We start from the raw sequence: 24,382 nt of genomic DNA, 5'->3' as shown, positions 1-24,382 counted from the left end.
GCTTATGTTGCCTCCTGGAGTGCTTGTGAACATAAATAATTGTTGCTTTATTCTTGGGGAGCCAAGCACTTACTACCCATCCTGTCATCCTGTCCCCTTTCCCCCCTAGATAAAAGGAGTGAGGAGCAAGGGGCAGAACATGGAGAGGGAATGCCTCTGTGCTACTTTGCTGCTTGACAGGCTGACACATTGGGGATGGGACGTGGCTGCGTCCCTGTTGCTGGGGAACTGCATAGCTGCATCGGAGACAGGAAGGGCAAGGCTGCTGCTTGGAGAGGTGGCCAACAAGAAGCACCACAGGCATGGAGCTGGCACAGTCCCAAGTGGGTCTGCACCGCCATCTCTATGATTTGAGGTTTCAAATATCTCACGGAACTGTGGTTATGGCACCATCTACGTTCAGACTTAACACTTAGGTGGCTGAACCTCTGGTCTCGGCAGCGAACCTTACCGCAAACAGAAGATTCAAACTGGATTTTGGTAAGGCAAATTGCAGGTTGCATTCAGCTTGAAACCGCAGTTGCATGAATTTGGACATAACGGAGTTACAACCTCTGCCCTGTTTAACTCCAGTTTCACATTACGGCCACAGTAAAACGTCAGAGCAAGATTGGAATTTCATGTACAGTAGTGGTAAATAATGCCGACCATGAGCAAAAGGAACAGCATCTGAACAAGGATGTAGCAATGTTGAAGTGGGCCCTGGGACAAAAAGTGAAGATTTCCTACAACTAGGAAATCATTTCCTTCAACTAGAGATGTACGTATCAGGCGATATGGAAATATGATAAACAAACAAACAGTAAGATGAGCCTCTGCCCCTTGCCACCTTCTTCAGAGGGGCACAGGGGGGTAAACAAAGCATAAGCTGTCACCCCATTAGCAGGGCCCCCCAGGGATACAAGGGCATTTGCCCCCCCTGTTCAAATGTGCTTATGCCCCTGCATTTGAATTATGATCCAGATCAGAGTACTACTAAATTGAGCTGCCAAATTAAAAAGTGACATGTCAAAGAAGGGCCCAGCAACTATAGTGTAAAGCATAACATTTCTGCATACAGAACCAAAGGAATGAAAGGCCATCAAGTCCAATTGCTTGATGCAAAGCAGGCCCATCTCCATGCAACATCAACTCAGGCAGTCTTGAGTTCAGAGTACTATAAGTGAAATGTGTACATGCTGCAGAGCAAATGGGACTAGTAGACTATTCAAGCAAGTCAAGAAGAAAATATTGGGGTGAGCAGAAGGATCCCTTCCTGATTGCTCTTCCCAAAGGAAATCTGATTTAGATGCATGGTATCCAATAACCTTTTCTATTTATGGCTCCTTCTGATGCTCCAAAAGAAGTGGAAGGTTGGAACCCAAGCTCTTAGTGAGGAACAACAAAAAAGAACACTCTCATTTGAATTCCCATGGACCAGAATGCACACATAAAAACAAAAATCAAAAGGAATTATGCCATTAATAGGTATACATTTGTTAATAATCTTTTTGTAAATACTGGTTCTTGTATCCAGAGACTTCTTTAATTCACAATAACAGTTTCTTTTGAATAAGTCCTTTGTTTTTCAATGCAAACTAGAATTTACCTTTATCTGACAATGAACAGCAAAAACATTAAAGGAAATAATGTTCTCCCTGTGACCTCAAGAAATCATGTTTTCTATAAGCACTGTATGTATGTTCACTGGATAGTCATTACAAAAATAACTATATCAGTCTAATAGATGCCTATAATTCCCCTAAATACGCTTTAACTACATGAAGATATATCTGTGAAAAACATAATATTATTCCAAGTAACAGCAACCATAAACAAAATCCATTAAAGTGGATTTATCATTTAATATTAGATACTCATGTCCTATTGCTTAGAATTTTAATTCATTTCCTACAACTAGGAATAGAAACTTTAATGACCTTAGTACAATCTGAATTCGTAGGCTTGCAAAGATCACATTAAAAAGAAAGGACATTAGGAACTGCAGTAGCTGTACTTCATGATTTATATATGTAATCCCAAAGCTATGGCATTCTTACAAACATGTTTTTAATAGGGCCGTAAACTGAATGAGGGTAAACAGGAAGATTAAGTGATCTGTTTGGGAGTATTGCTCCTTATGTCCACCTGTTTAGTTTTATTGAAAATGAATGATAACTTATGAGTTACTATTATATCAGAGCTATTTCTTTTGTGTGGTTTTTTTAGTATTTACAAAAAAACCCCACCACTCAAAATATTAATAAAAAGAAAGATCATAATACTACTGTAGCCGAATTCAAAACTTAGATACTATAGCAATAGCAATAGCAATAGCACTTACATTTATATACTGCTTTATAGCCGGAGCTCTCTAAGCGGTTTACAATGATTTAGCATATTGCCCCCAACATTCTGGGTACTCAAAGTCACACATAAATTAACACAGAGGCAATAGTGAGTCTAGATTCCCATACCTGCCAACATGTCCCTATTTTCCCATTCACCTCAATGAGAAAATAGAGACATGTTGGCAGGTATGGATTCCAACCATGGAAGTCACTTTAATGGGAGCAGAAAAACATTCTGGAGTGGATCAACACATAACAGTTTGGATCCAAAGTGACACATGAATGAGGAAAATAGGGAAAGGGTTGCATATGATGTATACTGTCAGTCAAGACTCCACACTGCTGCTCAGGGCGGAAGTCACAGCACCAGGAGGTATAAACAGTAGTTTTCTCTTTAAGAAAAAAGGGGGGAAATGCACACACACAAACATACAACACAGAGAAAAATGAAGAAAATATTCCATAGGTCCTATAGCTTTTTGCAGCAAAAGCAATGAATTCTGGTGGCACTATAAAGACGAACACATTTATTGTATTATTATGTGCTGTAATTATTATATAAATAATTATAACCAGTATGACATTAGTACCACCTCAACCCTGATATATGTTTTCAACGCTTAAACTCAGTTTTGGAATATATGAAGTAAAAACAGATTAAAGTGTCCTTTAGAACATATAAGGTTTCTATATTTCCCTCATCAGTGGATACAGAGAGTACCCATGTATAAGGAATGAGGTGAAAGGCCTTCCAGACTGCAGGACTTTTTTTCTGCTGTTCATCCACAAAAGGTAGGGGCACAGTGGGATCCCTTTCCATATACACAGAGTGCAAGAAACATGAGCAAATTCATTGTTCTGCCTTTTACATGTGGAAACCCACATGGCATCCCCCCTTGTATGGGTAATGAAATTCCATGTGGATTAGTTGAAACAAGCTCAAATGTTGAAGCAGTGCAAATAGCCAGTTTGTCCTTGTAAGCAGCTATGTGCACCTCCCTAATGAAGGGGAAAATGCATATCCACATCAACATAATGGGCATGGTACAGGTTACACATGGTGCCTTTTGTATGCTCGTGTCTCTGGACTAAGACCAATAGCATTTTAAAAAAATCTGCCATAGTAGAATTTCCAGAGGTTTTTTTAATTTCAAAAATACATTTCCCCAATGAAATAATATAATTTGTTAATTAATGATTAAAGCCAGACCCTGCTCTCAAGGCTCTCATTTCATGTCATAAAATAATTATAGATAATTAATATCTCCATCCTTTCTTCCAAGCAAAAAATATGAATGTCTCTAAAATTGACAAGAAGTTGCAAATTAATTCAAAACAAATCATGGCAGATGAAACATTTTGTGAGGATTAATTAGACAATAATTATATGCGGGAAATAGAGACACACTGTGCCAAAAAATACATCAACTCCCCTCCCAAGACCCACTAATACAGTGGTTAGTAAAATCCTTACCTGATGTAAAAACAACTTTTTCTTTTAGCCACTTCATTGCCACTAAGGAGTCTTCATCATCACAAAGAACAAAAAGATTGGAAGGCACTATTCCTGTGTATTTTTTATTACAATTTTCTAAGCTCTCTCTGTTGGTGAATAGTTTTTTGATATCTGCACCACTAGGACTTGGGACCTGTATTAATAGACAATATCACTGATGAATAAAATTTGCCATACAAATATTTCAGCGAAACCCATTTTCTCACAGGTGCCATTTATTTATTTATTTAAAAGTATAGCCTTCATTTCTATCAAAACAGATCTCCATAGTGGCTAACAGCATTATTAAAACAATGCCTTACAATAAAACATGTAGCAACCTAACTATAATAAATCCAGCAGTCCATCTGAAAAATAAAGGAGGACAGAAGCTAATCAAGTGTCACCAAAGGCCTGAGTAAATAAATTGTATTGATCATAATAGGTGCCCTAACAAATGAAGCTGTGCAGGGACTTCCAAAGTCTAGGTACCTCCACAAAAAGGCCCTCTCTTCTGTGGCCACCCAGGCCACATTTGAAGGAAGGGCCTCAGTAGATTGTAGCCATGCACACCTGTTTTTCATCCATTGAGTTTTCAGTCTCACCTGATATTGTTGGCCAGTGCAAAGAATAAGATGATCATATGGAATTTTTCTCCCCTTGGAAACTATTACATGCTTTGCAGATCTGTCTATGCCAATCATTTTTCCAACCACAACATTAACCCACGAACAAAGCGACATCAGTGCATATTCATCATCATTCATACAGTGGCTGTGAAGAAAGTAGAAGTGACATTTTAACAGCTGACTGCAAACATTAATTAGACACCTGATGAAGCTGGTTAAAGTCCCATAAAGAATCTAGTCCTCTTCTCTACAGAGAATTTACTGAAGTCAACAGTAAGATATTATTCGGTATAAAAAACCTATTAACAAACAATATCTTCTAAAGTAAAACAATTCCACTTTGTACTGGGCCACATTGCAAAATAAATTCTAAAGCCAAGATATCAAGACACACCTGAAAGCTGATTTACTCTTTATCCAGCAGTTGTGCTTGCTGCAGTCTGGTTTTGGCTTAAGGCCCAAACCCAGCTGCTGGTGGCTGGGGCTGCTCTGTGGGAAGCCGGCAGAGGTAGGGAGAGCTACCATCACCACTGGCCCTTCCCCTTGGCCGCTGCCGCCAGTGGGGCTTGTAAATACTAATTGACTCCCCTCCCGCTCGCTCTATCCTTCGGGAAGCCCCCAGCCCCTTTACTGATAAAGGGGGATTTTCACCAGATTCCCCTTTACCAGTAGAGCTCTGGACTGATTTGAACTGTTTCAGTGGTTGAACTGGACCGGGTCCAGTTCAATTGGAACCGAAAATGAGTTGGACCCAACCAGCAAAGCCAGTTTTGTGCACATCTCTTGTGCAACATGGAGAGAAGCTAGTTGCAAATCTGAAGTGAACATGAATGTTTTATGGATTCTTCTAAGTATTTTGCGGTGCAGTACATAACGTAAATTTTGAACTGGTGACACCTGTTGTAAACTAGGGATATGCACAAATCAATTTTTTTTATTCTATTTGTGGCCAAATCAAATCACCCCTGATTTGTTTTGTATCCAAATCTACCGCCTACAAATCACCCCAGATTCAATTTGTATTTGCTTTGATTCAATTTGGATTTGGACCAATTCGGATCACTTAACAAGGTCCTAGGGGCACCAAATTTGGATGGTGGGTAGTCCCCAAGGGTGACTCCTACCACCCAAATTTCAAGGCAGTTGGACACTTGGTTGATTTTTAATGAATTTTAAAAGTTTTTACTAATTTGGAACATTTCCGCCATAGGAAACAATGGGGATTTGAAGTTGCCATATCCTAACCCTAACACGGATCCCCAGCTTTCTTTCTTTCTTTCTTTCTTTCTTTCTTTCTTTCTTTCTTTCTTTCTTAAAGCTAAGCTCTAGCCCTTGTAGAAGTGGAGTGATGGAGCAAAATGTGCAGTCATTATTTTTCAAGTGTTTGGATTCTTTGGTTGTATAACAACTGTTCCTCATAATGAATCCCTATGAGGATTCATTGCACACCTTCATTTCTTCTGTTCATTTTGACTGTCACTGGACAGTGCCAACTGTCAACTGCCATGTGCCAACCACACTTCCCCACCTGCAAGGCAGTGGGGTACTCGTTTAAATTTTTAGGAATATTGAAATGTTTAGATTCTTTGGTGTCTATAACTTTTCCTCATAATGAATCCCTATGAGGGTTCATTATACGCCTTCATTTCTTCTGTTCAATTTTACTATTATTGGACAGTGCAAACTGTCAACCGCCATGTGTCAACCACACCCACCCCACCCCTGCACACACACACTGGGGTACTCAGTTTATTTTAAAGCTATTCTTGAAGTGTTTAGATTCTTTGGTGTCTTCATTACACACTTTCATTTCTTCTGTTCATTTTGGGATTCATGGCATCCCATGTTCCAACTATCATCAGGAGACATGTCATGATGAAAGCCCCTCAATAGGCTGTGCAGCCTAAATGCTAAAAGTCCCTCTCTTCAACCTCTCCAAATCTGAAGTGAATAATCAGTTCACCAGTAATCACCAAAAGGTTTTTTCTTCCCAATTTGGCTTGCCACATAGGATTGTTAATGCTGTTGATATGCCAAAGGAAGTATATACCTAGAGTATACAAATAAATAAATAAATAGTCTACCAGATGTTGTTGACTGGATTTGGTACTTTAAAGTATTTGGTAATTTAATTAAAGAAGAATTAAAGATATTCATCTTCTGTTACATGGCATGCTGTGAAGAATGGCCACAAGAAAAATATTTAAAAATATATTTAAACAGTAGACTATGATGTTATTATTGTACTGTGTGAAGTCTGTCATATTCCCAGCCTGGAAGAATTAATGATAGAGTATGGCACTGGGTCACACCTTCAGTATCTATTGTGCTTTTCTACATTTGCACCTTTGTAGAGGTGTGACTTGCTTCCCTTCTTCTATGCCTTCAGAGGATGTGATGCAATACCTTCCTTTTTTGACATAGGGAAGAAAACTGCATGAAAACATTGACTTCTTTTTGAGATTCTGCTTTCCAAGAACAGTCCAGTGTTCAGACAATTCTGTCACCAGAATGCCCTCCATTTTCTTTAATTCAATGCCTTGTATTGCTAATGTATCATCCAGTTAGGCTCTACAGCCTACTGAGGAACTTTTACAATAACATTGTTGGGCCATTTTGGAAAGTGCCCTCTACAGGTCACTGCTTGCATGTGAGAGTTTGTTTTCTGGTGGATTAAAAAACTTCTATATGCATACAACATCCACCTGCAATATGTCGCTGGTAGTTGGAATATAGGAAGCTGCCATATACCGAGTCAGACCATTGGTCCATTTAGCTCAGTATTGTCTACACAGACTGGCAGCAGCTTCTCCAAGGTTGCAGGCAGGAATTTCTCTCAACCCTATCTTGGAGATTCCAGGGCGAAAACTTAGAATTTTCTGCATGCAAGCCAGACAAGTGTGACAGGGAACTGTGTCAATAAGGGCTCTTTAGCATGGGTCCACCATGTGTCATCACTTTAAAAATGGACAGTGTTTACCATTGCAAAGCGTGAATCTTAGCTCTTTTAAAAAACCAAACAGTTATTACAGTAATCCTAAATAGATTTAGTGTTAATTTCAGGTATAAAAGATATCTATAACATGTCTGTAAGATCAGTATTATTTGTTATGGCCAGATTCAGGCAATCATCTCTTCCTTTCTTCTGCACCTTCCTGTCACATCTGTCAGGCATGCCTGTCCTATCAGACATCCATGAACAGATGTAGTGTTTGAATACACCATATTATGTGCATAAAATCCAATGCACATAGGCCTGAATCACACTACAGAGCTCCTGCATATAATCCAGCAATTGACTATATAACATATTAATGCACGCCCTATTCAAATGTTACACTTGCACATGGATATCCAATGGTCTCAAAGTGGGTGTCAGTGTGTTGGGCGGGAAGGAAGAGATGGGATTCCCTCACTTACCCCACCACATATTAGACAGAAATCAGGGTAAACATATCATCTGAACTAGGCTTTTATCTGTTTCCAGAGGTAACCACCCAGAGACGAAAGTTTGGGGCGGTGTACAAATTTGACAAACAAACAAACAAACAAACAAACAAACAAACAAACAATGCATTATTGATATATTTTATAAAAATAGAAGAGAATCCCAAATAGGAGAGGTTTTCTGCCTGTGTTAAATATTTGTTTTTTTCTTGTTATGGAGTGACCAGCCAGTTCTCCCACTAAAGAGTAAATCAGAAATGAACCCTGTCCTGAATGACAGGCTGGTGAACTCCAGGGCTCAGCCAATCAGCACACCAGGTGGGTGGGACCTAGAGAGCCATGAGGATGAAGAGAAGGTTCATTTGTAAGAAGAACAAGGCTGGGGGTGAGAGCAGGACGTGTGGCCATGGAGTTTGGCTGCAGAAGGATGGCTGAGGACCTTGGAAGATAGGTCTGCAGGGGTTTGATTCTCAACCAGGGTTTTGGTGAGTTCAAGACAAAGGAAGCCAGGGCTTTGGCTTCAGGAAATTTAGCCTAGAGAAAGTTAGTTTAGTCAGACTTTGCATCTTTCAAACAGACTTGAAACAGACTTTCATTTTTGTGTGTGTGTGTGTTTTGCATATTCCTGATACTGGTCCATTATTGTTTATCTGTAACGAAACACTAGCCTTCGCCCATCTAGCCAGGGCGTTGCAAAAGACCTTTTGCTTTTATGCTTTTAAGCTTTTAAAAGTGCTTTTGTATTTTCCTACATCCCTGTTCCTTGCAACTGGGATGCTTTTTGAAGTATTCTTGTAACCGCTGAGTATTTTTACCTGTAACTAAAAGCTCAGACATAAAAGCTGAGATATAGCAATGACTGTACTTGAGTACAAGGAAGTCAGTGACTGACTAATATCAAGTAGATTTCGTGGACAACCCTTTAACATGACAGTTCTTCAAGTCTATGCTTGAACTTCCTCTTCAAGAAGAGGAAGTTGATGAGTTTTATGCTCAAGTTCAGTCTGAAACTGACAGAACATGCAAGCAAGATGTGCTGGTGGTGGTTGGAGACTGGAATGCCAAAGTTGGAAATAGTAAGGAAGAAAATACAGTTGGACTGTATGGCCTAGGGAACAGAAATGAAGCAGGAGAACAACTTATTCGTTTTTGCCAGTCCAATTATCTCTTCATTGCTAATACATTTTTCATACAACCAAAGCCTATATACATGGACTTCACCAGATGGAGTGCAAAGAAATCAAATTGATTACATTATTGGTGCAAGGAGGTGGAAGAGCTCAGTTATAACAGCAAAAACATGGTTGGGGGCCGATTGTGGAACAGATCACAAACTGCTCATGTGCAAGTTCCAAGTCAAGCTAAAATAGAGAAACAAATCTATTCAGCTTCCACAATATGGTGTTGATAATGTACCCACCATTTTCAAGGAAAACATCAGAAACCGCTTTAAAGTTCTGAACCTCATTGATAGGGAACCAGAGGAACTGTGGAATGATATTAAATAAGTTGTTAAGGACAAATGTGAAAAGACCCCTGCTAACTTGGCAAAGAGGCACCTTTTAATGTGGTGATTCTCTTTTATTTAGCAGGGGGAAAGTAACTGGCCCTATCCACCCCCAGCACAGTACCTCCAGTGACTATTGCTGGTGTATATCTTATGTTTCTTTTTAGACTGTGAGCCCTTTGGGGACAGGGATCCATCTTATTTATGTATTATTCTCTGTGTAAACCGCCCTGAGCCATTTTTGGAAGGGAGATATAGAAACCAACCAGCCAGACAAATAAATAAATAAATAAATAAATAAATAAATAAATAAATAAATAAGACTACCAAAGACCAAGAAACAGAAGAAAGCAAAATGGATGTCAGAACAGAGGGTGGAAATTGCCAAGAACAGGAGAGAAGCCAAAATAAAAAAAGATAAAGACCTCAGGAAGGAACTTAATAGGGAATTTCAGAAAGCTGTTAGAAGAGATATGGGGCAGTATTGCAATGACATCTGTCAAGACCTTGAGGATGGAAATAGACAAGGAAAAACAAGGCAAGTTTTCCAAAAGATCTCTGAACTCAGAAGGACCAACCTCAAATTGGTATGTTAAAGGATGCCAAAGGACAGATAGTAACTGATTTAGAGAAGATCAAACAGAGATGGAAGGAGTATACTGAAAATCTCAGCTTTTAAAAACTTGTTTTTAAATTGTTCTGATTATTTAATTGTTGTTTTATGATGTTTTTAATTGTTAATCATTGTTTTTATGCTTTATAATTTTTGTTTTACTTATTAACTGATTTTAATGGTGTTTTAATGTAAACCGCCCTGAGCCTTTTGGAAGGGCGGTATAAAAGTTTTAATAATAAATAAATAAATAAATAAAATAAATAAAATCTGTACAGCAGGGAGTCAACATCCAAGATGCTCTAGAAGATATTCCCTACTTACAAGAACCTCTAGTACAGGAAGATGAAGTTGGATCAGCACTCCGGTCATTACCAAGTTGGAAGGATACAGGACTTGATGGAATAGCTACAGAAATATGGCAAGCAACAGAAGAAGAATCAGTCACGGCTCTAACAAAACTATGCCAGCGAATCTGGAGAACAACACAGTGGCCAACAGATTTGAAGAGGTCAGTCTACATACCCATACTGAAGAAAGGAGATTTAACAGATTGCACAAACCATCGCACAATATCCTTAATTCCACATGCTAGCAAAATAATGCTCAGGATCATCCAACGCAGATTAGAGCCCTACATGGAAAGGGAAATGCCGGATGTTCAAGATGGTTTCAGAAAAGACGGAGGAACATGAGACATCATTGCTGATTCACGCTGGATAATTGAGAAAGCCAAATCATACCAAAAAGAAGTCATTATGTGCTTTATTGACTACAGAAAAGCCTTTGATTGCATTGACCATGTCAGGTTGTGGAATATCCTTAGGAAAATGGGTGTCCCAGAACATCTCATTGTTCTCATGAGAAACCTATACACAGGACAGGAAGCCACAGTCCAGACAGAACATGATGAAACAGACTGGTTCCAGATCAGCAAAGGAATAAGACAAGGCTGTATACTTTCTCCTTATTTATTCAATTTATATGCTGAACATATACTGAGAGGCTGAATTGGAAGATGAGCATGGTTTTAAAGTTGGAGGAAGAAACATCAATAACTTGCACTATGCTGATGACTCCACTCTGATAGTTGAGAATGTGGATGATCTGCAAGTTTTAGTAATGAAAGTCAAGGAGCACCGTGAAAAAATGCGACAATGACTAAATGTCAAGAAGACTAAACTAATGACAACAGGTACAGCAATCAGCCTCAAAATTGATAATGAAGACAATGAAGTGGTGGATAGTTTCTGCCTTTTAGAATCGACCATCAACAGTAAAGGATCCAGCAGTCAAGAAATATGCCACAGATTAGCACTTGGTAGGGTTGCAATGAAGGCCATGGAAAGGATATTTAGATGCCATGATGAGTCTATATCTACAAAGATTAGAATCGTTTGGACAATGGTTTTCCCCATGACACTCTATGGATATGAAAGCTGGACTTTGAAGAAGCAGGATAGAAAAAGTATTGCTGCTTTTGAACTTTGGTGCTGAAGAAGACTTTTGAGGATACCATGGACAGCCAGGAAACCAAAAAAATGCATCATAGAACTAATCAATCCAGAATTTTCACTCAAGGCACAAATGACCAGGATCAAACTATCTTACTTTGGCACATTATGAGAAGACACAGCTCCCCTGAGAAGTCCATAATGCTGGGAAAAGTTGAAGGAAAGAGAAGAAGATGATGACCAGCAGCAAGGTGGATGGACTCGATTACAACAGCAATGGATGCACCACTGAGAGACCTTGAAGGCTAAGTGGAAGACACATCATCCTGGAGAGAATCTATCTATGTCGTCGCCAAGAGTTGACACTGACTTGATGGCAAGTAATCAATCAATCAATCAATCAATCAATCAATCAATCAATCAATCAAATGCTGAGGGAGCCTTAGACCGAAGCAGTCTGCAGCAACTGAATAAAGCTTTTTCTTTCTTTTTGTTCTTTGCATTTTACAAGCCTTTCTGAGTGATTCTTTTGGCTCAGGAGAAAGGGGAGGCTAAAAGGGTTTTTTCTCTCTGACATGCCTCAGGCTGGGTCATCAGCTGTCAGTTTGCTCACCATGTGTAGGCTTGCACATGGAGGATTTTTGAGTATTTCCCCCATAGCAAAAGAAGGAGAGTTTCCCTGGGATTTGCACCCCAAGCCCAGGGAGGGTCAAACTCTGAAATGAAGGGGTGTTGGTGGCGGCAGCCATTTTTGAAACTACCAGTGATACCGGAATGTTTAGGGAACAGCCTTGCTAGGGAAGCGCAGAAGGGATGATTCAGCATCTTTCTTCCCTCACATGTGCTTGCTCTGAGACAAAGACTCTTAATCTGCTACCCAAGCCCCTTGTTGAGTCAAAAGGGGCTTACATGAAGGAAGGACTTTCAACTCACAGCTTAAGGCAAGGAAAATAATCAGTTCATGCAGTTGCTTTCTTTCTGTTATATCATCAAACATCAGTTATTACCACATTCTGAAAACTGAATCTTTAAGAATAGTTATTAATAATTTCTTCTCACAGTTTTATTGTTTAAACAAGACGTACAGAGGCATTATCTGAAGATGACAGTCAATTATCATCAAAATGCATTTGCACTAAGGGAGCAATACTGGAAATGTCCCTCTAGACAGTGTGAATCAGTTAAGAAGATTCAGATTAGCAACAGATGCTACACTGAGGGAAGCTAACTATTGCCTTATAACCCATCCATTTACTGGAGATATGAACATATCCTCCAGCATTTTCTATATTAACAGAAGAACACTCATTTTTGCTTGGAATGCCTATATCTTCACAAGCCGTGGTGGCCCAAGACCTCATTGCACTGGAGGCAGGATGCCAAATGCTGCTCCCCTTGTTTCTTGAAGTGGTAGCAAAACCCACTGCTGCTTGATTTTGTGTGCATGCCTGCACATATGTACACATTCACCATTCTCCTTCCTCATCCTTTCCAGCAGCAATAGTCACTGTGATGCACAGTGCACATGTCCTCATTCCAAATTTGCCACTGGTATGATAATGAGAAAGGGGAGAAAGCATAAGAGGAAATGAGAAAAGGGCATTAGATTACTGTGCAGGTTACCCCAGAGATCAACCTGGCTGCTACATTTTGCACCAGCTGCAGTTTCCAGATTGTGTATAAGAGCAGCCCAATAGAGGGTGCATTGCAGTCATCAAATCTGGTGATTACCAGCATATGTATAACTGCTTTAAGGTTGTTTCAAATAATGGACACAACTGGGGTATCAGTGATAAAAAGCAGTCCTGGTCACTGCCTCAATCTGAGATACTAGAGAGAGGTTTGGGTCCAGAAGTACTTCCAGACTGTTATTCTGAGGGGAGTGAAACCCCATACAAATCAGGCAGATCTAAACGATCTCTTGAGTTATGAGCCCCCATCATAAGTACCTCCATCTTATTTGGATTCATTCTCAGTGTATTATCTTTCATCTAGCTCATTACTGCCTGTGATTATCTCTCCCAGCGATTTCATGTAGATATTAAAAAGCATAGGAAACAGTATGGAGCCCTGCAGAACTCCATACAGAGGCTCTCACTTTGAAGAGCAAGTGTCTCCAAGTGACATCAACTGGAATCTGCCTGAGAGACAGGAGTGGAACCACTGTAAAGCAGTGACTTCCCTTCCCAACTACCTCAGATAATCCAGAAGGAACAATGGTCAATGGTACTGAAGGCCACCAAGAGATCCAAAAGGACCAACAGAGTCACCTTCCCTCTGTTGATTCCCAATTGGAGATAATTCATCATGCCAACCAAGGTAACCTCAACCCCATAGCCCAATGAAAGTCAATTTGAAATGGGTCCAGATAATCGGTTTCCTCCAAGATTTCCTGGAGTTTTCTTTTTATCACCTTGCCCAACCATGAGACGTTGGAGATATGCCTGTAGTTGCATAACTCTGAGGGATTCAGTGTAAGTTTCTTCAGAAGTGGTCTAATAATTGCCTCCTTAAGATAAGGAGGCATCCTACTCTTCCTCAGAGAAGCATTTATGATGTTAATCAGAACTTCTCTAATAACGTCACCGCCAGATAATATAAGTCATGTTTGTCAAAGGTCAAGAGAACAAGTGGTAGGTCACACCACTCCAAGCAGCTTGTTGGCTTATAATCTTCTGGATAATGGCTTATACTATCTTCAGGAGTCACAGACTGAAACTGATCCATTTTAACCATACAAGATGAGTTACTGGACACCCTCACAATTGACTCTTCAGCAATTGTAGTATCCAGGTCAGCCCAAACACAAGAGATAGTATCTGCAAAAAATTCACTAAAAGCATCATAGTAGGTAACTGATGGTTCCAAGTTCAAATGTGAGGAAGATGGGGCCTGTGTTAGCTATCTCACAACCCTAGACAACTCTGCTGGATGTGAGCTTGCAGATGCAATATGTGCAGAAAGGAACTACTCCTTTTCTGCTTTTATTGACATAGCATAGGCCTTGAAATTGGCTCTATGTTGTATACTTTCAGATTCAAGTTGAGTCTTTCTCCACTTGCACTCCAGCCCTCTACCTTGCTGCTTCAACTCCCATAATTATTCTGTGTACCATGGGCTAGTTTTAAAGTGGGTCAGACATGTCTACTGTCCTAGTGAATATGGGTGTGAATGAATACATTTTTGTGATTCGATTTGAGCTTGAATCATATCGCAAAAACTTGAATTGGTTCACCAAAAACAGTTGGTTTGGCTGGCTGTCTAGATGAATCAACCTTGAATCACTCAAATCAATTCAAGTGATTCAACCACTATTCTGAGGACCATTTCTCTGGGCAGAATGGGCCTCAAAATGGGATTCAAATCACCCAAATCAATTCAGGTTGAATCAGGGGCGATTCTCCTTGAACCCAAATTGGGCCCCTCTATTTTGAGGGCAATTTGATTTGGGAATTTGGGAATTACCCCCGATTCAACCTGAATTAATTTGAGGTCTAAAAGAATTGAGCACCCCTACTAGTGAATTTTCTATTCCAAGTCTTCACCAAAGCATCAACAGAATCACCAACAGAACCAACTCTAAAGACTTCCATGGCTATTTGGAATCCTGTTGGATCTGATAAGCTTCTTGAGCAGACCATCCTAACAGATCCATCAACCATGCAGAGGTGAGTTGCAGATGTGAATCAAACCCTTAACCAGATGGTAGTCCATCCATGACAATGAGGAAATCAGAGAAGCCCACACCCACAGACCACCACCCTGATCAGAGCAAAATATTAATTGATTATGTGACCACTTGGGATAGGTCCAAAGTTGTCATGGCCGCTATGAACTACTGAGGCACTTCTGACAAATTTATCCCAAAATGACATTGATGTTACCCACCACCATTAGTCTAGAAAACTCCAATGCCAATCCTGCGACCGTCAGCTCAGTTAGGGACTCTGTTGGGCAGCAAGATATTCAGTACACCAACACAAGTCCCAGTCTATCCCTGGTCTCCAGACTTAAGTATACATGTTTGATACAGGAAGTTTATATGGCAAAATAAGGATTGTGAACTGGCAGGGAAAGATACAAGAAAATTAGGACCATTTGAAAACAGGGACTATATATATATATATATATATATATATATATATAGCCAAACATTAGACATCTCCCTAGCACACAATGCCCAGCTCCACCATACAACACTGCATAATCTCAAAAGAATGTTAACATTTTAGTCTCTTTGGCATTACTAAAGATGTTTAAACAAACCTGGTAATTAAAAATCTTTTATGTAGATTGTTTGACACATCTTTCCCTGGAAGTCCATGAGTTGAAATCAAGGTAAGGTTATTAAATTTCAGGTGTGGACTAAAGGAGGAAAACAAAAACATTAAAATATTAGCTACAAAATTAGCAGAAACCTTCTGGGGCTTAGCTTATGTTCATATTTAGTACTCATAAACAACTTAATTTCTTCTCTATTAATGAATTATTGGTTGTCCAGCATTTGGTTATAGATCTTATCCAATCATTCAAAAGATAAAGGCTTATGCCTTACCACTGAGGTCTTTAGTAATTCTGTTGACTTTCACAAATGTCAACAGAAGTTTGAAGGTAAGTGCACATTTACTTATTTTTTGGCATTTATACACCACTTTTCAGGCAAACCTCCCAAAGCCATTTACATAGGGGCATTAAAATGATGAGCATCAATAAAAGCCTGTACAACAAAGCAGCAAAGAAGAGCAACAAAAACATTCTAAGAGCCAAATCTTTACATGTTGCACTCTTAAATCAGGTGATCTGATGGCCTGTGTCTGTCTCTCCTTTGCTCAGCAAGATGGTGGTAGTTGGGGGAGGGAGGGGCCACCTCTGCTGGAACATAAGAAGCTAAGTGTTGGCAGCTCCCCAGACTATGTATCTCTCCTCTCCTTCCCTCAGAGCAAGATCTTGCAGTGTTTTGCAAAGAAGCCTCCCAGGGGAGGTGGCCCTTCCTTTATTTAACCCCACCTCTCTCACATATTAAAGCTTTAAGCATAAAGTGCTATACACTCTTATGCCACAGTCTGCAGTAGCTTTGTGGTGACAGTAAGGGCAGGAGGGGCCAGCTCAGGAGGCGCTATTATCATTGACACATCTTTACAGAACCAACTGCTAAGTGAATTCCTGATCCTGATCTGGAAATTCAGCTACTGAATTAAAAGAAATAGGGTGATGTATAATTGAAGGGTCTTCTCATCTTCACTGAAGAGTACCAGGCCTGTGAGATCACCATCTGCCACCAGCTTCTTCCCATCACTCTTATATATGGAGTCATGGTACTGAGTTTTAGATTAAAGGGAGCAGCAGTTTCTCAAACAGGAGATGATACCAAGGGAGAACCAATCATTGTAGTTGCAGACTGTACGGCTAGAGGGAATTCTAGAGAATGTGGTCTGCTCAAAATTGGGTGATGACAGAACAAATGATTGTATAGCACAAACTGTTAAGTCCGTGGGTCATACACAAACTGGACAAAATCCTCAGTAACAGGTTCTTTATTAACAGAGACCTAATAAAAGTGAAACAACAACAGAAGCCCCCTGGAGGCTTGGCTTGGCAGAGTATACACTACATTCCTCCCCCCCACCCAACCCTCCAAATAATAAATCCTAAAACACAAAACATTAACAATTAGCATGTTGGAATTGAGAACAGGAAGAATATAGCTAAAGATTGCCTGTCAGGCAGTTTTCTCATGAAAGCAGGATAATACTAGGTCAGTACATCTGAGAGTTCAGCTGCACCCTCTGGGGATGGGTGTGAAACTGCAATTTTTGAAGAAGGTTACGAGTCTACACAAACTGGATGAAGGACTCATGGCTCAACCAGGAGAGAACACTGGCTCTCGAGCATCAAGGACATCAGGTGAGCCTTCCAAATGTGGTGTCTGCAGAGTCCAAGGGGACAGTGGTAGTATACAGTTTTGTAGTGAAACTGTGGCTCTGATCTGTTTGATGTGGAGGTGCCAGATGACATCAGGCGCAATTGAGACATTGTAAGAATACAGTCCTCTCACAGCCTGAATGGTACTTGGAATCCACTTGACAATACCATAGTAGGCCTGAACAAAAACAGGTTGGCCTACATACAGTTCCCATACCCTGGAATGCTCCTTTTACTTTATCTGGTTGGTTAGTTTGTTGAGAACTGCACAGGTCAGGCTTCAAAAAGTCCAGATGAGATTGGAGGTTGTGACTCAGAAACAAACTGGCAGGTGTTTGGTTTGTTGAACTATGTACAGCATTCCTCTATGCCAGTAGAAAATTAGCCAGTTTAACAGATAAAGAGCCTGGCTGGTCCTCTGCAGCTCATAAGGTATGATTCATAGTTTGGATTAAGCATTCTGCCAACCCATTTTAGCTGGGTGATAAGGTGCAGAAGTAACATGTTTGATCCCATTTTGCTTCTGAAAGGATTGGAATTCTGTAGAAACAAATCAAGGTCCATTGTCTGGAACCAGGTGTATAGGCAGTCTAAAAAAAAGACTTTTTTTCTATTTCTAGGGGGAAAAGGGCTCCAGGTAACATGGACAATAATTGCAGAAGTTATGGATGAATACAAAACACCTCAGGCTATTTGGAATAGCCATCCACCACCTCCAAAAATTGGGAACCACAAAGGGTCCTGCAATGTCCAAATGAATGCATTCCAAAGGTGTCACAGGCCAATTCCATGGGTGAAGGGGTGTCAGCCCAGTCATATTCTGAACCTTCTGGCAACCAGAGCAGTCTTTAGTGAAGTGTTCAATTTGGCCAGCTAAGCCTGGCCATCAGACATAACTCCAGGCCATAGTCTTCATCCTAACCGCACCAAGGTGTCCACCATGTAATTCCTCCAGTCAGGGTTGTAATTTTGTAGGTATTATTACTTTACGACCCCACATCAAACAGCCATGGGAAAGCATTATTTTATGCCTTTGGTGATAAAAGGGTTATAAGTGCTCTCCAGGATTCACCTTCCAACCCCTTAAAGTATCATCACAGACTTCCAACAGTACACAATCTCAGACTGTTTCTCAACATAACACTGATAATGTGATTGGCAAGATGTTCATTTGTGTCATAATGAACACTTCCACAGCAGAGAGCCTGTCCCAATGGTTGCTGCCTTCCTCTACATCCTGCAATGTCAATCATGACAGGCCATCCACATTGCAATTTTGAGCTGTTCCTTTGAACTTAACATAATACATTTGAGCTCCAAAATACAATGCCCAATGCTGAATATGGGCTGCTGCCATTTCCAGAATACCCTTCATAGGATGGAAAATGGACAGCAGAGGTTTGTGGTCTGTAACCAAGGTAAACTTCCTGACATAAAGGTAATGTCCACATTTCTTAACTCCCTAGATTAAGGCCGAAGCTTCTTGATCTATTTGAGAATAGTTGTGTTCTTCCAGACTTAATGATCTGCAGGCGAAAGCTATGGGTCACTCCGTGTTATCAGACATGACATGGGAGAAGATAACTCCAAGGCCATACATGAACGCATCACAAGCCAGATTAATATCAAGTTCAGGACTGTAGTGAGTCAACACTTGTTCTGATGTAACAAGTCACTGGACTCTTGAAATGCCTGTTCACATTGTTCAGACAAGTCCCAATGCTTTCTCTTCTGAAGCAATTGATTCAAGGGTTAAAATACAGTCACCAGATTTGGCAGGAATTTGTGGTAATAGTTCACAAACCCAATAAATGACTGAACCTGTGAGATGTTCTCTGGATGCAGTACTCCTAATACAGCTTTTATTTTGTCGGGTGATTTGTATAGCCCTTCTGCATCAGTAATATAACCACAGTACATGACTTTGAAGAATTTGAAGAACTTGCATTTATCACGATTCACGCTCAGTCCATATTCTTCCAGTCTTTTTATGGCTTGTGCCAGATTCTTTAGATGATCCTCATCACTGGATCGTGTTACAATGGTCATCAAGTAGCACCTCCAGCAGGTATGTCTGGCAGTGTTGATCCATAGCCCTCTGCAACATCACAGGTGCTGATGTAGTGCTCACTCACTACAAACACCAGGCGATTGTACTGGAACAGTCCTTTCTCCGGGTTGATGGTCAAAAATTTCCTATGTGCTTCCTCCACTTCCATTTGTAGATAAGCCTGTGCTAGATCCAGTTGACTAAATTTCGTTCCACTAGCTAATGATAAAAATATATCTTCAATATGAGTCAAGGAATAATGTTCAAGTCCCAACATAGGATTGATGGTCATTTTGAAGTCACCACAAATCTGTATTGAGCCATTCTTCTTCATGTTATAGAAATAGAAATTGAATGAATGAATGAATGAATGAATGAATGAATAATAATAATTAATGATGTTGGGAACAATTGGTGTACCCCACTCACTCCAATCAACCTTAGTCAATATGCCCATGGTTTCAAGTCTTTCAAGTTCTTTTGCTACAGCATTCTTAATAGCAAGTGGAATCCATCAAGCTTTTAAGAATTTTGGCTGGGCTCCCTCCACCAAAATGATGCTGGCCTTAATATTCTTTAGCCAATCAATACCCTGCTCAAAAACCAAGGAAGAAGTAGGCAAAAGGGTGTCCAGCTGTGCCTGCGCATCAGTTCTCTGAGGCATTCAAAGAGTCTTGATGGATTTCTGGTCTAATTGGATTGCCCATAACCAACTGCAGCCAAATAGTGCAACCACCCCCCGCTCCCTCCATGGAAACAGCATATAGATTTAAATTTTGAGACTGGCCATTATACTAAACTGCCACAGAATTCATTCGAAGGGGCTGTTAGTTTTTGTCCCATGTATGTTTTTAGTTTGATGGCTGTTGAACGCATGTGTACATTGTTGAATTTATTTTCATACTCCTTCTGAGGAATAACAGACACAGTCAAGCTGCTCCATCTGAAGTTCTTTGCCCTCTATTGGGGAGTGGGGTGATCCATATGGGCTCTGTATCTTCATCTTGAAAAGAGGCAATCTGTACACACGCAATACTTAAAAGCAGCTAACTCTTCTTCACTGCTATCATCATTGCCCTCTAGTACCCATAATTTATTTATTTATTTATATTTATTTTTACATTTTATATCCCGCTCTTCCTCCAAGGAGCCCAGAGCGGTGTACTACATACTTAAGTTTCTCCTCACAACAACCCTGTTAGTCTGAGAGAGAAGTGACTGGCCCAGAGTCACCCAGCAAGTCTCATGGCTGAATGGGGATTTGAACTCAGGTCTCCCCGGTGCTAGTCCAGCACTCTAACCACTATACCACACTGGCTCCCAAATGCCAAATGCCAAAATAGCTGCTCTGATGATGCTGTACATCACTGTTGCTTGCTGTAATGTTGTTGGGCCTTACTATTGCTTCTATGTGATGTGGCAGACTAACACACTGATTGCACATGCCTCTTTTTTTCTCACATTGCCAGCATGTCACATTTTGGAGGTGGCAGTTAACAGTCTTATGTCCCGGCTTGCCACAATACCCACATTTTCCCTTGGGTTCCATTTTGCCTTTTTGACTTGGAGTGTAATATATGGGATGATTGTGAGGCTCACTCATACTCACAGCTTGCAACTCCTGTGACTTACGGGAGTTCATCATTCCATGGATGAGGCTATTTCTAAGGCTTTTTAAAAAGGTAAAATCAGATTATGTCAAGAAGTGATTCTGAATGTTTCCATCTCTGAGACCACAAACCAGCTGATCTTGCAGAACCATTTGCAAAGTGTCTCCAAAGTTCCAGGATTCTGCCAGTCTCTGTAATGCAGTAGCATCAGCCACAATGGTTCCCCCCACATGTTGATTCATTTGGGGAAGCAAAAAGTTCAGCAATCTCCAAGGGCTTAGGTGAAAAATGGTCCTGTAACAACTTCACCAGTTCAGCAAAGGACCCAGGCAATTGGGCATGTGTAGCGGCCTCCCAAATGGCCACTGTGACGAGGGTGGGGCCCAGAACGGGCCAAAGACTGCCCAAACAGGGCGATTTGAGGCATAATGGAGGGCCGCGTGGGGGAGACCCTCAGAAACCCCCTGTGGCCTCAGAGAAGTCCCCTAGAAGGGGTAAGTAAAAACAAATTCAAAACATTTTTTAAAAAGAAAAGCTCGTGAAACACCCCGCCCAACGGCCGGGGTGTGTGTGTGTTGTTGGTCCGATATCGAACCGAACCAGGGTGGTTCGGTTCGACATAGGACCGCCAAACCAAATAGGTTCTATGTCGAACATGTTCAACATTGGACCTGTTTGCACATCCCTACCTCACATGCCTGCCTTCACTGCCTACAAGGGGCCATTCCATTAACTGACTGCAAAAAGACCTTGTTGGGCCTAGTCCTCTGTAAGGCCTCTGGGCCTAAATAACCAACAACAGCTCCTCACTTGTGGATTTTTCCAGTGCAAAATAGCAGCAGTTCTGCCATCCCAGGAGGATTCCATCCTCATTGCCACTGTTAAAGCCCTGATTCTCTGTACATAGTGCCAATCTGAATATGTGTACAGTGTCTTATACTATATTTTTTTAAAATTATTTTTACCCGTAGCCCCTTTGGGGGGCTTCCTAAAGGCTGGGGGGGTTGCAAAGGTTCCCCCTCACCCCGCTGGCCTCTAGGGCCTCACAGGGACCATTTGAGCATGTGCAGTGGTCGTTTTTAAAAATAATCTTTTTTTTAAAGGCCACTGAAAACAAAATGGCCACCGTGCATGCTCAAATGGCCTCTGCAAAGCCTGGCATGACCTAGGGCCTCACAGAGGCCATTTGAGCATGCACGGTGGGCATTTTGTTTTTGGCAGCCATTTTTTTTAAAAAAAATTAATTTTACAAAATGGCACCCCCCTTCAAGTGGCGCCCGGGGCATATGCCCTGCCTGCCCTACCCTAGATACGCCCCTGGTGTGTGATGCACAAAGACCACTAATGATCTGTTAGTGAACTTCTTACTTGAAGATAAAGACTCTAGTGTCTCTTATTCAGTGGTGAAATTCTGCTATATTGCTGGTAGAATTTGGATCACTCTGGTGTGTGGTGGGACTGGTGAGATTGTTTGAATGTATTTCTTGATTGTGCTGCCGTTTTATTTATTTGCTGGTCAATTGACTGAATAAAGATGACTGACATCCCCGCCCCCCATTTTGTAGAGTCAGACTGAAGGCAGATGTAACATTTTAAGTGATCACTTGCGGTTCTTCACTTTCCACACAAATCTGGCTTTGCAAAACCTTTCTTTCATAGTATGTTAAGAGTAAGCATTTCTCATCCTCAAAGGACTCCATACCTTGATTTTCTGTAGGAATCACTGTCTGGATTTTGTCTCCTGACTGGAATGAGACAAATTTAGAGCAGTTACAGATGCAGAGGTGCAACAAACAGCTTCTTTGAGAATGGGTAATTCTGTTGAGTCTTTCCATTGGGAATGAAAGGAATATTCAGTTTCACCTGATGCAGGGTAGATCCATTTGGAAGGAGGCAACGGCATAACAGTGAATTACAGAGAAGTGTAGGAGGCAGACTCCTCTTTGCATGGTCATTTTGGCCTCATGGTAGCCCTTAATTATTTAATTAAATCTCTGGGACATGCTAGCAATTCTCTCACAGAATATTAGTGTGCTTTTGCACAAAATTTAGGAATTACTGCCTTATAGCAATGGAATTATTTTTCTTTGGGAATCAATTCAATACCAAGAAAACAGTGATTTAAACATATTGGCTGATATCCTGATTAATGAAGTGCATGGGTCACAAGGGACTGTGGGGTCATGACTGAGGCTCATGCGCAGTTCCCCCAGTCCATTTACATGTGCACTGTTGCAGAAGCAGGCAAAATGTTCACACTCTGTCTGTGCTTTGGAAGCACTCTAAAAGAGAGGAAACACATCACTGATCCTCAGTAATGTGTTTCCTCTCTTCCACAGCACTGGTAGAGTGAGGACATTTTGCTCACTTGCATGACAGCACACATGTAGAGGGACTGGGAGAGTTACACACAAACCCCAGTCACATCCCTGAAGTCCCTTTGTTACCTGTGCACTTTGTTAGTCAGGATGTCAGTCACTAGCTTTAGATTCCTCATTGCCCATCTTTTTAAAAAACCATGTTTTTTCACTGTAAAAAGGAGAAAAGCACTGAAAAAATTGTATTGCTCATCAGCTAATAGAATTGCTTCTGTTTGTAAAGAATGCTAAATGCCTTGTGCTGTACAAGCAAAGGGCACCCTTTGGGTAGAAAAAAAAGGCTTCAAGTTAAGAGCTCAACCCAATGAAGCATTAAACAAGTGCACCTGCATTATCGAAGCAAATAATTCCAGCAGGGATTCCTGTTGCTGTGGTTACAAAAAGGGAAGAACAGCTCAAAGATACTTGTAAAGCGGGAGGGATTAGAGTATCTAGGGAAATAAGTAAAAGGTATTGGGTTTCATTGCCTGGTTCTAGAGGACAGCTACAAAAGGAGGTTTCAGTGACCTTGAAATAAAAAGGGTCATGTTGCCAATTTATTGGGGGTATGATAAAAGAAGCACAAGAAACTTAAATGATTACTGTTTTATATGCTTTTCACTAATGGCAAATAAGTCAGATCTTATCTGCTTTTGCTGATTCTTAAGAATGGAAGAAGAACTAAAAACACAGATGTACCAGTTACAAAAGCAGCCACTTTTCAGCAGCATTCAAATATGTTTCCATTGTCAGAATGTTGTGAGCATTTACAATTAGTTCTTTTTCATAACAATTAGGAGACAAACATCCCAGAGAACGATCTCTAAAGGCACATGATGCAGCAACTTTGCTGCTAGGCCTGATTAATGTCTAACATATGAACATAAAAAGAGTCCTGCTGAATCTGGCCAAAGCATCTGCTAGTCAGGCATCCTGTTTCCTACACTGGCCAAACAGATGACTCTGGG

General features: G+C 40.7%; 1 protein-coding gene across 8 annotated transcripts in view; it reads right to left on the bottom strand.

Moving 5' to 3' along the window:
* The window catches only part of CFAP61 (cilia and flagella associated protein 61), a 230,732-nt gene that overhangs the window by 56,983 nt on the left and 149,367 nt on the right, over positions 1-24,382 (bottom strand). For 6 of the 8 annotated variants that reach the window (XR_008306425.1, XM_053247246.1, XM_053247240.1 and 3 more), the window contains 3 exons: positions 15,742-15,840; positions 4,431-4,599; positions 3,805-3,979 (listed from right to left, as the gene is read on the bottom strand). Coding sequence is in view for 7 of the 8 variants with exons in the window: in XM_053247246.1 (XP_053103221.1) it covers positions 3,805-3,979; positions 4,431-4,599; positions 15,742-15,840 (443 nt within the window). In the remaining variant the exon portion in view is untranslated. The remainder of the gene's footprint in view (positions 1-3,804; positions 3,980-4,430; positions 4,600-15,741; positions 15,841-24,382) is intronic. The other 2 variants (XM_053247242.1, XM_053247244.1) reach the window with 2 other exon arrangements.

The sequence above is a fragment of the Hemicordylus capensis genome, chromosome 4, assembly GCF_027244095.1.
Source record: "Hemicordylus capensis ecotype Gifberg chromosome 4, rHemCap1.1.pri, whole genome shotgun sequence".
Classification (NCBI taxonomy): Eukaryota; Metazoa; Chordata; class Lepidosauria; order Squamata; family Cordylidae; genus Hemicordylus; species Hemicordylus capensis.
Note: the sequence above shows the minus strand (reverse complement) of the source record. Positions and strands in the feature narration are given on the sequence as shown.